This window comes from Xyrauchen texanus, chromosome 44 (genome assembly GCF_025860055.1).
Source record: "Xyrauchen texanus isolate HMW12.3.18 chromosome 44, RBS_HiC_50CHRs, whole genome shotgun sequence".
NCBI lineage: Eukaryota > Metazoa > Chordata > Actinopteri > Cypriniformes > Catostomidae > Xyrauchen > Xyrauchen texanus.
The window spans coordinates 4,979,159-4,992,404 of record NC_068319.1 but is presented as its reverse complement, the minus strand read 5'-3'; the positions used below and the strand labels follow the sequence as shown (position 1 = coordinate 4,992,404).

Here is a 13,246-nt window from a genome sequence, read left to right as displayed (position 1 = left end):
TGATGAGAGATTTTTCATTTTTGGGTGAACTATTTCTTTAACAACAAAAACATGCTTCTCCCCAGTACATATAACATTTTAGTCTTTACAGAAATACACATTGTAGGATGCTTCAATTCAAATGTGTGAAAGTAATTTATTGTTTCTGTACAGTTTTAAACATGGACATAAAGACAACTTAATTGACAAGCACATTATCTTTTTAGAGATATTTGTAGACTACTTTTTCTTCTACTGTCTGGACCTCCATTTTAACTGGACACTTGTAGAAATGAGACAGCAGTTCCTCAGTGTACCCGATGAGAAAATAAAGTTTAGTTGGTAAGAGCTTCTGTATCATCACAGCACAAATGACAAGGATGTTTCCCCTGCGTTTGATCACCAGTTCATCAGCTAAACAGCCATGAAATGTGCCGTACATGAAGCGCCTGATGAAGACGTCCTCCACTATCCGCTCTGCCGCTCCTTCTTCACCTTGAAGATTGCCTATGTGGAATAAGAAGGGGTCAAGAAAATTATGCATTAACACACTTTCCTATGCCAAAAATATCATGTCCCGGGTTCCACAACTGTGGGAACCCGGGACAAACAAAGATTTTTTTCAATGCTGGGAATCTAAATGGGTGAAGATCTGAGGTAGGACACAGATTGTGACTTACTGGTGTGTTGGGACAGCCAGCCCTTCCTGTGCCCGATGTGATGGGGGTGATATGACTGCTCATAAGTCAATGGCCTGTCTCCTTTACCCACTCGAATACGAGCTGCACGGTTCTGTTAGAGAGAGGTTCATTTCAATGAAATGTTCTTGGGTGAATGAGAGACACAAAAGTTACCTCATTTCTGGTTTAATTTAACCACTTAAGTTTGCTTTCATACCTTTAAACAGGCTGCTGTGCAGTGAATGTTCCTCGAACATGCACCATAATTTAACTGACTGCAAACCATCTGCGAAAATATAGATTATGAGATAAATAACATAAATCTACACATCAACATGCTTTTGCTATCCCACATTACATTCAGTGCCAGTATCTCTATTTTACTCGAATATTTGTCACTTTCATCATGAATGTAGGGATAAGGAAGATGCTCACGAATATAAAGGCGCAATTAGCTATAAAACTTAGAAAATTAAGAATTACAATCTTACCGACAACAATTTTGTCTGTCTGATCAAGGGCGCCGCCATGTTTTCTGCCATAAACTGCAGAAGGGCATCCGCGTGAACACGCTACTGCCACCTGCCGCGCAAAGTTGTGCAACAAATGTAAAATTATTTTAACCTATTAATTATTATTATTATTATTTATTTGACCAATTAAAAAAAAAAGGACATTAATTATTATATTAAAAACCATCCCATAACATTTAATAAAACATTGAGGATAAACAAACACTATAAAGCTAAAGGCTTATTTCCATTGTGGTCCAGGGGTTTTCAAACTAGGGCCCAGGGACCCTCAGGGGGCCGCAAGGGGGTGCTAGGGTGTCCACGAAACATTTCAGAGAAAAAAGTGCAATATTTTTTTTAGAACAGGTATAAAGGATAACATTTTACTAAATTAATTGTGTCATTCTGTCATCTAAAGACTGACCAAAAACAATGAGGTTAATTATAGTTATTTTATTCTATTGACAACCATAGTTTTATGTTATAATAAAACACATCTACATTTAGTTTTGTGAAAAAATACTTTACCTTTACTTTACATCTAACGTGACTCTAATGTTATGTAGAAAAAATATATGTTGTCCACTTTATACAGAGTAAATAGTTTCCAGATATTTTAACAAGATAATACTCTACTCTTTTTGACATTAGTGCAATAACAATATAAAGACAATTATTTTAAAACTTTTAAGGCAACAGGTTGTGTTTATAATATCACACTTACTATTGTTCTCGCATTAAAATAAATAGCTGACTTTATATTTTAAGGAAAAGGGTCCTTCGCAAGGGATCATCACATTTGGGGGTACTAGATGCCAAAAAGTTTGAAAAAACTCTGCTCTATCCAATTAAAAAGATAGGAGTAGTGGTAAAAAAAATAAAAAATACATAAACATATATTTAAAAGATAAAATCTCATAAAAAAATATTTAATCAGTTACAAATTAGCTATCTTTTACGGCCATTCTAAAACTTCTCTCACCTGTATGTATATTTCCGAGGCACTGGAAATGCATTCCCACTGTGCTTCTGTATAAATTTATTATTTTTTATTTTTTTTCCATTAAACTCTTCAATCTACGTGGATAAACATTTGTATTACTACCCCTTGTGGCATAATTGTGATGATTTTTAACCAAGTTTAAGTGGTTGACCAAAAGTTTGGAATAATGTACAGATTTTGCTCTTATGGAAAGAAATTGGCACTTTTATACAACAAAGTTGCATTCAACCGATCACAATGTATAATCAGGACATTAATAATGTGAAAAATTACTATTACAAATGAAAAAAAAAATTTCAGAACTTCTTAAATTACTTCAAAGAGTTCTCATCAAAAAAATCCTCCATGTGCAGCAATAACAGCTTTGCAGATTCTTGTTTTTCTAGCTGTCAGTTTGTCCAGATACTCAGGTGACCTTTCACCCCACACTTCCTGTCGGGCACTTCTCACGCACCTTACAGTCTAACTGATCCACAAAAGCTCAATGGGGTTACGATCCGTAACACTCTTTTCCAATTATCTGTTGTCCAATGTCTGTTTCTTTGCCCATATTTACTTTTTGTTTTTCTGTTTCAAAAGTGGCTTTTTCTTTGCAATTCTTCCCATAAGGCCTCCTGAGTCTTCTCTTTACTGTTGTACATGAAACTGGTGTTGAGCGGGTAGAATTCAATGAAGCTGTCAGCGGAGGACATGTGAGGCGTCTATTTCTCAAACTAGAGACTCTGATGTACTTATCCTATTGTTCAGTTGCACATCTGGTCTTCCACATCTCTTTCTATCCTTGTTAGAGACAGTTGTCATTTGTCTTTAAAGACTGTAGTTACACCTTTATATGAAAGTCTTCATTCCTCAAAATAATGATTGACTGATGAGTTTCTAGAGAAAGCGGTTTATGTTTTACAATTTTTGACCTAATATTGACCTTAAGACATGCCAGTCTATTGCACACTGTGGCAATTCAAAAACAAACACAAAGACAAAGTTAAGCTTCATTTAATGAACCAAATAGCATTCAACTGTGTTTGATATAATGGCAAGTGATTTTCTAGTACCAAATTAGATATTTAGCATGATTACTCAAGGATAAGGTGTTGGAGTGATGGCTTCTGGAAATAGGGTCTGTCTAGATGTGATTAAAAATGACTTTTTAAATTCATTTTTTTACATCAGTAATGTCCTGAATATACTGTGTGATCAGTTGAATGCTTTGGTGAATTAATAATTTATATATATATATATATATATATATATATATATATATATATATATATATATATATATATTTTTTTATGGGTAAGACCCAATACCAAGATTCTTCAAATGTTTAGTATCCAGATGAGTTTGATGATAAGTGTTTACTATTACTCTTAAATATTAGAATGATTTTAATACAACAATTTCAATATTATATCAATATTATTATCACATTACTAGTAATAATATAGTTTAACAAAATAAATACATCTCAAAAATATATTATAAAATATATAAGGCTTGGCTTGGTTACCTTTCCACTTATTTACCAAGTGTAAGACACCAACAATTTGGACTGGATTTGATGAGTTTCAGCCGCGTGACAAAGAAAGTGACACTTGTGTTGTTTGAGTTCAAAGTTTACAGACACTAGAGAATAAATCTGTGAGATTATAACACAGAGCATTATTTTGGAATTTCTCAACTAAAATAAACAATTCAGCCTCAATGCAGAACAAACACACACAGAAATGAAGGGATGAGACCATAACACATCCACAATGCAGACACACACACACACACACACACACACACACACAAACACTCACACAAACATACACACTGTTTTGTTTTATATCAATGTGGGGACTTCTATGGATTTTATACAGATCTAATGATAATTTCTATCCCCTAACCCTACTCCTAAACCTAACCCTCACAGAAACATTGCATTTTTACCTTTTCAAAAAAACATTGTTTAGTATGTTTAATAAGCAATTTTCCTCGTGGGGACCACTGGCTTGTCCCCACAATGTAGGTGATCTCAGGTTAAACCTGTACACACACACACACACACACACACACACACACACAAATTCATCTTGTTACAACTATGAATTAATTAATTAACAATACAAGTGTGAGTCTAAAACGAACACCGCACAACAGATAAAATAATCGTTTCTGAAGGCTGCTATTTTGGAGGGACTTTTATTTTGGAGGGACTTTTATTCTTGTTTACGCAGAACAGGAAGTTCCTCAGCAGCTGGTCTCTCTTCCGGAAGACCTGTTGTTGTTGCAGTGCAGTTGCACAAGTAAGCTGCGGATCTTCTGTTGCTTTCCGTTCCTTCCCCACTAAACTACATCAAATTAAAGCAGCTTTAGGGCAGATTTGATCTCGCTGAGGCCCTCAGTCATGTCTTCGCCGGTGGAAATGACAGAGTTGTATGATAATGCGCTGCTCGGGATTCTGCAACATGTTGGAAACATCCAGAATTTCCTGCAGGTTTATTTCGGGTTTCTCTACAGAAAGACGGACTTCTACCGGCTTCTCAGCGGCCCACACGACCGATTGGGTTTCCCACCGGGGGTAGCGGAAAAAATGGTGTTCAAGGTAGAGAAGTAGACGCCAACTGTGTGTGTGTGTGACTGACTTTTATAACTTTTGTTTTGATCAATTAAACTAGCTGGTTGCCCTACAAAAGTACTCTGGCGGCAGCACTATGGTACAGTGATGGCGTCAAATGGAAATGATATATAATAACATGGTACATATTAATTTGTTGTACATGTACAAGGTGTAATTCATGGTAAATTATGATGTATCTATGTGTGTCAGTGTTGTGATTTAGCATTTTTATATTTTCTGGGCTGAAAAAGAAAATCTAATATTTGTACACAGCTCTGTAAATGGGACAAAAAACAAAGTGGAACAGACCGATCCACACAACACTACTCCAGCCAATCAGCAACAGGGGGTGGATCTTGCACGTTCAAAGGATGGGGGGTGGTGGCAGAGGTAAATTAATTAGAAGAACGTGGCAAATCTGGCTGATGCAAACTTTCTAAACTCTGAGGAGAAACAGACAGAGAGAAAAAAGTCAGATGAATATAAACTTAAAAAAAGATGGATAAGTCAATGGGCTAGGAGATTTGTCAACACCGGTGAGGCTTTTCAGCTGTGGAGAGACCTCCGAGAGGTAAAAGAAATGAATTTGCATGCATGAATTTGTGGGACGTAGCTTCCAAATGAGCAGTTGAGTTTTAATATTAACAGTGTTTCTTAGGAATCGAAAAGTAACAGTTAGTGTCTGGTGTGGCCACCAGCTGCATTAAGTACTGCAGTGCATCTCCTCCTCATGGACTGCACCAGATTTACCAGTTCTTGCTGTGAGATGGTACCCCACTCTTCCACCAAGGCACTTGCAATTTCCTGGACATTTCTGGGGGAATGGCCCTAGCCCTCACCCTCCAATCCAACAGGTCCCAGACGTGCTCAATAGGATTGAGATCTGGGCTCTTCCCTGGCCATTGCAGAACACTGACATTCCTGTCTTGCAAGAAATCACGCACAGAACGAGCAGTATGACTGGTGGCATTGTCATGCTGGAGGGACATGTCAGGATGAGCCTGCAGGAAGGGTACCACATGAGGGAGGAGGATGGCTTCCCTGTAACCCAACAACAAGCTCAGTCCGATGATGCTGTGACACACCGCCCCAGACCATAACAGACCCTCAAATCAATCCTGTTCCAGAGTACAGGCCTCGGTGTAATGCTTATTCCTTCGGCATTAAACGCGATGCTCTTGATGGTGTTTTCTGTGTATGAGCCAAGGAGCTCTAAAAGGCACAACACCGACTGCACACATTCACTTTTAAGCTTGCAGCACATGTAAACTATGGATTTATCGAATTAATTCACAGCCTTTGCAGTTTTATAATCATACTAGGACATAAGGTAATTTTAATTTGTGCACTGAGTGTTTACAGAATGACATTCGTAGGGTATCAGTTTTTGGTATAGGAGCTTTTTTTTTTTTTTAGCACAAGAACGCATACATGAGGAATTGGACCCAGTTCCGGTATCGGGACATCCACAAAATCTAGTTCACATTGCCCTCAAAATATCATGTTTGTTCTTAACCAGTTCAAATTTCTGGTGTTAATTCTTTTTCCAGACTTTTAAATTATTTGAAAATCTGGCAGAACAGGACAGAGAGAGAGCCGCAAGACTATCAGCGGAGACAAAATCAGCTCCTCCTGCCCTACAGGAGCTGGAGGTTCAGTCTGAGCAGGAGGCTAAAGCTCCTGTGGTGGAGATGAGGAGTACAGAGGAGCTCACACCTGTCACCGTCCCATCAGAGCCAAACACAGAGGCAGGTGGAGAGACTCCACACAGCAGTACAGCTGAAGCTGCAGGAGAGACACAGACAGCGGCAACAACAGCGTCATCAAACACGGACTCCAGCACAGCCAAAGCGTATGAGTGTCTTTCAATACATAAGCTCAAAAGTATCATGTAATCTAACATGTTTATATGCACATAAATAACTTGTTATAAGGACACAACTTCACATTACAGCTTTTAAACACAATGGACTTTATTCACTGAACTTTAACAGAACAAATTTCAGTGTAAATTGTTTACAATGTTTACACATAACTATTTACACACAAATCTGTTCTCCTCATAACTGAGGCCCATTTTTACGTTGCATGTCACATCCTGCATTTAGACAGCTTTTTTGCAATTAGGTGGGTGAAAATATAACAATGCATCGATTTGACAATAAAAAAACTGAATTTAATTAACTATTCTAGTTACAATAATAATGCCAAATGTATTGCACATCTATTTCTAATCTAAAATGGAATTCTTGGCCTATTTTGCTTGAACAAGTTTATTGTTTCATTTATATTTTATGGAAGGCCAAATTACTCAATAATTTTCATTTCAAAAGTATGAAAATAAATGATTAAATACATTAATAAAATGTACAATTAAATTGGTACAATAAATCTCCCACGTACTTCATTTCTGCACTAGCGTTGAATCAATTTAATTTATTTAAAATCCTTTTCCAAACACGATAACCAGAAAGTCAAAAGATATTGATTTAAAAAAAATGAAATTTTTTAAGAATCTCGTGCTTTAGAGACTAATAAACACCCCAAAGTTAATGCTAAAATGACAATGGATATTAATTAGTGCTAAAATGATATACAAGAGACGTATTGATTTATTTGATGATTCATTTAATGATTTTATAGTTTTACTATGAATTATTTAAGTTTGAATTATGAATCGTACAAAAATAATAAAATCAAATTGAGGTTGAGTTAAAAAATGTCAATACAATAGCTTTGTACAGTACGTTACATGCTGTTTGGAACCTTTAATAAAGCATTATTGTTACAAATTCTTTTGTTTTCTTTCCTAAGATGTATATAAGTGCATTTTGACAGGAAAGGAAGTATGTTTAGAGTAAAATACTTTCAAAACCTGCGATTAATCGTGATTACTAAAATTTCTGCGATTAATCGAGAGTAAATAAATGTAATCAAATGACAGCACTAATTGCATCAAGGACAACTGAAATACTGTTTGATTGTTTTTTCTTCGATTAACCAGTTGATTTTCATATGTACTTTCCAGTGGGCAGGATTCCTTTCAGTCCAACCCAGACAGTTACAACGGCGCCATCAGGGACAATTACACCTGGTCGCAGGATTACACAGATGTGGAAATTCGAGTGCATGTCCAGGCGAACATCGTTAAAGGCAGACAGGTGTGTTTTAGCTGCTTTACTTCTGGCAACATTCACATTTAGAGATTTATCCCACTGTCTCCCATTACCACGGACATAATTCGATTTCAGGTGTCTGTGGATCTGCAGCCGGGGAGAGTTCGTGTGGCTGCGAATGAGGGAGGATTGCAGAGAGTCCTGATGGAAGGCGAATTCACACACAAAATTAACACAGAGAATTCCTTGTGGAGTTTAGAGCCAGGCCGCTGTGTTGTGGTACACATTGATTTTTTTAATCAGATCTAGGATCTATATTTTAAATAGTGATAGACCGGCGGGCCTGGGTAACTCAGCGAGTGTTGACGCTGACTACCACCCCTGGAGTCGGGAGTTTGAATCCAGGGCGTGCTGAGTGACTCCAGCCAGGTCTCCTAAGCAACCAAATTGACCCGGTTGCTAGGAAGGGTAGAGTCACATGGGGTAACCTCCTTGTGGTCGCGATTAGGGGTTCTCGCTCTCAATGGGTCACGTGGTAAGGTGTGCGTGGATTGCGGAGAGTAGCATGTGCCTCCACATGCTGTGAGTCTCCACGGTGTCATGGACAGCTAGCCACGTGATGAGATGCGTTAATATTGTTGTGTAAAATTAGTGTTAAATTCATTCCATTTTATGGTATATAAGGTGTAAAATTAGTATGTTGTATTAAATCATGTTTAAATCCCCCAGCTCTCCCTCAGTAAAACCGGGGAAGTTTGGTGGAATGCTGTGTTGAAGGGTGAGACTGAGATTGATGTAAACCAGATCAACCGGGAGCGCAGCATGGCAACCGTGGATGAGGAGGAGCATGCCGTTCTGGACCGCCTGTCCTTCGATTACCACCAAAAACTCCAGGGGAAGCCACAGAGTCATGAGATGGTGAGCACATGACTTCTTAAAGACCCCATTTTCTTTTTTTTGTGGCTTTTAAGGCCTATTCACACCAAACTTGTGATGAATTTGAGAGATTAACTGCCGAAGGAAAGTCTTAAATGAAAAAACAATTTCACTCCTGTACAGTAGGTGGTGCTGTTCTACATACATATTTATTCTTGTATACTGCAAGGATCTTTAAGCATTTTTTTTAAGCAAGGGTTTACTCATTCATTGGTTTACCTTTCCCAGAAGTATGAACTCTAAGCCTCCCAGGCACTATCAAAACATTGATGTTTATATTTTGAGTGGCCCACTCAGCTTAGTAAAAAAGACACGGAGACAGAGAACGGAGTAAAACCAGAGTGAACTTTGCTGTCGCATTTACAAGGTATCAGACTTTAAGGGAATTTTTGGGGTTCGATGGATAATTGCTTCTTGACAGCCAAGTATTGTCATGTAAGTTAGCTCATTACTGTTGAGTTCCAGATAAATTCGTAAGAATATTTATCATTACGATTACTAGTTACCAGAACAAACATCATTGTATTTATGCATTCTGTCTTATTTGCTTCTAGGGATGCACTGATACAACTTTTTCTCTTCCGATTCCGAAAGCAGAAATCTCAGTATTGGCCGATACCAGTTTTGTTTTTTGCATAATCAGTATAGAATATCTTTACATTATTGTGTGGAACTAATTGGGAGTACTCTTTAATATGTAAAGAAACACAAACCTCTAACTACACATTATTTCATTATATATATATATATATAGATTATTAAGAAACACTTTATTATTACCAATCCTGATGATAATGTAGCAGCAAAATGAACAGTAATTCCAGTATAAGTCATCATTAGTAAAGAAGCAGTTTTATATATATATATATATATGTTTCAACTTGTATCTTTAAAGGATTCAGATCTCTTTTTTTTTTGTTCAATTTAGCTCACTTTTCATTCACATTTTTTGGAACCCCTTCAACTTAATATTTGTAAACAAATGATAATAATAATATATTATAATAGTAATATATCTCAGTCATGCACCTTTTGTCACAGATCCACCAGTCTCTCTCTCTTCCATCCACACTGCCGTCAGGGCTCACTCTCCCCTGAGTTCTGATTACACACACTTGCATATCATTAGTGGCTAATCAAGGACTGCAAAAATACCCACACACACTCTTTGTCTGTTCTCATCCATAGTATCTCTGAGACTCCACAACTTCTACTATGTCAAACATACCTGTGTCTTCATTATTGCCTGCAAGTATAATAAGTCTGTTGTGAGTTATCTGTTCATCGTGTCTATACCCTATATTACTCACCTGCTTTTTGCCACTCTGCTCAACTGGATTTACTCACAATGTTTATTTACATCACTGTTTCAATCATCCGTTCAATAAACCCTGCCACTGAGTTCATATCTCTGCCTCCGTGAGTCTCTCCATGACACCTTTAACTTTTAAACCCTCACGCTTTTATTTTGATATTCTAAAATCTCCAGGAAGTCCTGTATGTGTCTGTTTGTAGGCAAGTTCACAGTAGTTTAATTTGCTGCTTTTTCTGGTAAAATGCACCTCTGGTGCCGTTCTAAATGCATACAAGCGAACCGAACTGTTGAGCATCTACATCTGAGATGTTGTTCGTGAGTAGCGTTCTAATGTTGCGCACCGTGTTAGAGCTAAAAATAGGCACTTGTGTAAACTGAGCAGCACCATTCACTGATGCGCTGGAGCTGCGTGTGCATTTTATATATTTACTTATTAAACACAGCCTTTTGTTATTCACAGAGCTATCGCACGTCTTCAAGTGGCTGTGAATAAAATGCACAAGTCATATGAACTACTTTAATTGTGTTTAATGATTCTTTTATGTCATTTTTTGAGCTTGACAGTAATGAACATGACTAACACACAGTATCGGATTTGGATCGGGCTTGTTGGACCGATACCCGATCCGTTTAAAACCGTCAGCATTGGCGCCGATACTGATCCAGGTATCTGATCGGTGCATCTCTATTTGCTACAAGTATATTCCAAATGAACTCCCGAAGCCAGCTTTTCTTTTTGAATACCTAGATAATATAATAAAAATTACTGTGAAATAAATACATGTGAAATAATGTACATTTAAGTAAAACACATTTGGCAAAAACATGATGCAAACAATTGTAGAAAAATATTTGCATGAAAAGAGTCTTTGATGTGATATTTAATGTGAGTTTAGTCCAAATGAATTGCCGAACCTCTCTGCTGATTTTAATTCCTGGATAATATTCAAGGCACAGTAAAATACATATGAAATAATGTTCATTAGACAAAACACCAGGTATCTTTTATAATGTGAGGTATCAGCACATTACATAAATATTGTTTTTTAGCTTTTATAGTTTACAGCTTCTAAATGATTTATATATTGCATATTTACATTTAATTTGTATTGTGTTTTTGTGCATGATATGAGTAAAAGAGTAAAGGAATGTGCAGTAGCAGCGACTCTGGAAAAATTATAAAAGCTCGTATCTCATTGGTTATTCAGTTTTCATCCCAGTTAGAAAAAGAAAATAAAAGTTACACTTGTCAGCAGAGGATTTGTTGGACCGAGTGTAATTAGTGCCATTGAAATTGAATGAAACAAATATTCACACCGAAAATTCGGTCTTGGTGTGAAAAGGCCTTTAGTCCAGGTCTGTTAGCTTTGTGGCTATCTCTATGCTAGTGTACACCTTATAGTTGACTAAATTAATTGATGTATTTTTCCCTGGAAAATGGACCAAATCACAGTCTGTGATGTTTACTAAAGACTTTTACTTTGTATTTCAGAAAGTCCATGAGATGTTGAAGAAAGGCTGGGATGCAGAAGGATCTCCGTTTAAAGGACAAGAGTTTGATCCCTCCATGTTTAACATCCCTCCCAATGCGGTCCAGTTTTGAGATTAAAACACAATGTGAGATGCAAGGTCAGCACTTACTATAACTCACACGTATAGACTCGCACTGAAGGACACGCAGAGGTAGTGACAGTTCTTGTGATGCTACAAAACGAACATCATCAACAGTGTTTATGCACTGCAAACCCCCTCATGCCAAACTGATTTGCTGACACTTTCATAATTAAATAAATTACTTTCAGTTATTTTTTCCCTTGGAAATGTGGACCTAATTACATTTGTCTGGTCACTGAAAGGAGGATCTTCCATTATTTACTCACCCTTAAGTTGTATGACTTTCTTCTATGGAACACAAAAGAAGATATTGGGCACAATGACAATCTCAAGACAGTATTCGCTTTCGTTGTATCGTGATGCCTAGCATCTTCTGGAAAGTCAAACCGGTTTTGGAATGACATGAGGATGAGTAAATGAACAGACAGAATTGTCATTTTTTGGGTAAAGTATCCCTTTCAGATTTTAGTTATGATCTACAACTGAACAACACAATGATAAATATTTCAGTGGCTTTCATCAGATATATTAAAGACTTGTGTTTACTGTGACCGCTGGTAAATGTTCCTTTTTCCCCTCATTGCATCAAAACGTCTGTGCCTAAATATATTAAAAGTTTTTACAAACATGGAGTTTGTTGCATTATTGTTTGACTTGTAAATGCTGTGTTTCTGAAATGAATGAGTAGAAATGACTGTTAAATTGTTACTAGTCTTAAAAACAACTACTGGAGCAGCTTCATATATCATCATATACATATATCTGAAGGATTGAAGTCTGTCAAAACATGAACTTAGTAATGTCATTCAGTCAGTTTGAGTTTTTATTCCAAACTTTACTCCTGTTCTCCAAAAATATTTACTTTGTTTAAGGTTCTTTTTCACCTAAGTTTAAGGGTGCAACACTCAAATATTTAGTAGTGTGTAAACTGTACCCCTAACTTGGCACCCATTTACCCTATAACTAGTCCAACCTGTAACTTGTGCATGTCTAGTGCAAACAGTACCAGATGTGCCAATTGTAGAAAAACGTACTTTAATTGTCTCTATTGGTCTTTGTAAGTTGGTATTGGACATGTACAGTACTGTGCAAAAGTCTTTGGCATATAAGATGTTTTACAAAAGCATTTGTCTTATGATGGTTATTTATATCTTCAGCTTTAGTGTCAATAGGAAATATAAATTTAAGACTCCCAAACATTACTTTTGTAAAGAATAGAAGAACAGGGAGCCCTGCAACAGATGTCATGGCCACCACAAAGCCCCCCCACTGAACATCAGGTCAGTCTGAGGTTACATAAAGACACAGAAGCAATTGAGACAGACTGAATATATAGAAGAACTGGCGAATTCTCCAGGTGAACATAGGAGAATTGGTGCTGCTTTAATGACAGGTCATCACACCAGATATTGATTTAGCTTTTTATGTTTACTGGACTTTGTATGACATTAAGTGATAATTAAAAACTATTTATGTCATTATTTTTGAA

At 36.9% G+C, this 13,246-nt stretch overlaps 2 protein-coding genes across 2 annotated transcripts; one reads left to right on the top strand and one right to left on the bottom strand.

The window, feature by feature from the left end:
• Nucleotides 1–128: 128 nt before the first annotated feature.
• mrps24 (mitochondrial ribosomal protein S24) lies at nucleotides 129–1,217 on the bottom strand. Its single transcript, XM_052117993.1, has 4 exons — nucleotides 1,151–1,217; nucleotides 877–945; nucleotides 660–771; nucleotides 129–486 (listed from the first exon to the last, which is right to left on the bottom strand). Exons 1-4 carry the CDS (start codon nucleotides 1,199–1,201, stop codon nucleotides 203–205), a joined length of 516 nt encoding a protein of 171 aa, XP_051973953.1. The 5' UTR covers nucleotides 1,202–1,217; the 3' UTR covers nucleotides 129–202.
• Nucleotides 1,218–4,414: 3,197 nt separating this feature from the next.
• On the top strand, nucleotides 4,415–12,389 carry LOC127636778 (nudC domain-containing protein 3-like). The gene is made up of 6 exons (XM_052117502.1): nucleotides 4,415–4,761; nucleotides 6,327–6,628; nucleotides 7,805–7,937; nucleotides 8,028–8,171; nucleotides 8,622–8,810; nucleotides 11,636–12,389. The coding sequence occupies exons 1-6, from the start codon at nucleotides 4,564–4,566 to the stop codon at nucleotides 11,744–11,746; spliced, it is 1,077 nt and encodes a 358-aa protein (XP_051973462.1). The 5' UTR covers nucleotides 4,415–4,563; the 3' UTR covers nucleotides 11,747–12,389.
• The last annotated feature ends 857 nt before the right edge of the window (nucleotides 12,390–13,246 follow it).

What these genes read in the sequence shown, in the direction of transcription:
- LOC127636778 (XM_052117502.1), top strand. Translation starts at nt 4,564, where the DNA reads ATGTCTTCGCCGGTGGAAATGACAGAGTTGTATGATAATGCGCTGCTC. An exon ending in CGGAAAAAATGGTGTTCAAG is followed by an intron (nt 4,762 to 6,326) that starts GTAGAGAAGTAG and finishes TTCTTTTTCCAG; the next exon opens with ACTTTTAAATTATTTGAAAA. An exon ending in GACTCCAGCACAGCCAAAGC is followed by an intron (nt 6,629 to 7,804) that starts GTATGAGTGTCT and finishes TGTACTTTCCAG; the next exon opens with TGGGCAGGATTCCTTTCAGT.
- mrps24 (XM_052117993.1), bottom strand. Translation starts at nt 1,201, where the DNA reads ATGGCAGAAAACATGGCGGCGCCCTTGATCAGACAGACAAAATTGTTG. An exon ending in GACAGACAAAATTGTTGTCG is followed by an intron (nt 946 to 1,150) that starts GTAAGATTGTAA and finishes ATATTTTCGCAG; the next exon opens with ATGGTTTGCAGTCAGTTAAA. An exon ending in CTGGCTGTCCCAACACACCA is followed by an intron (nt 487 to 659) that starts GTAAGTCACAAT and finishes TATTCCACATAG; the next exon opens with GCAATCTTCAAGGTGAAGAA.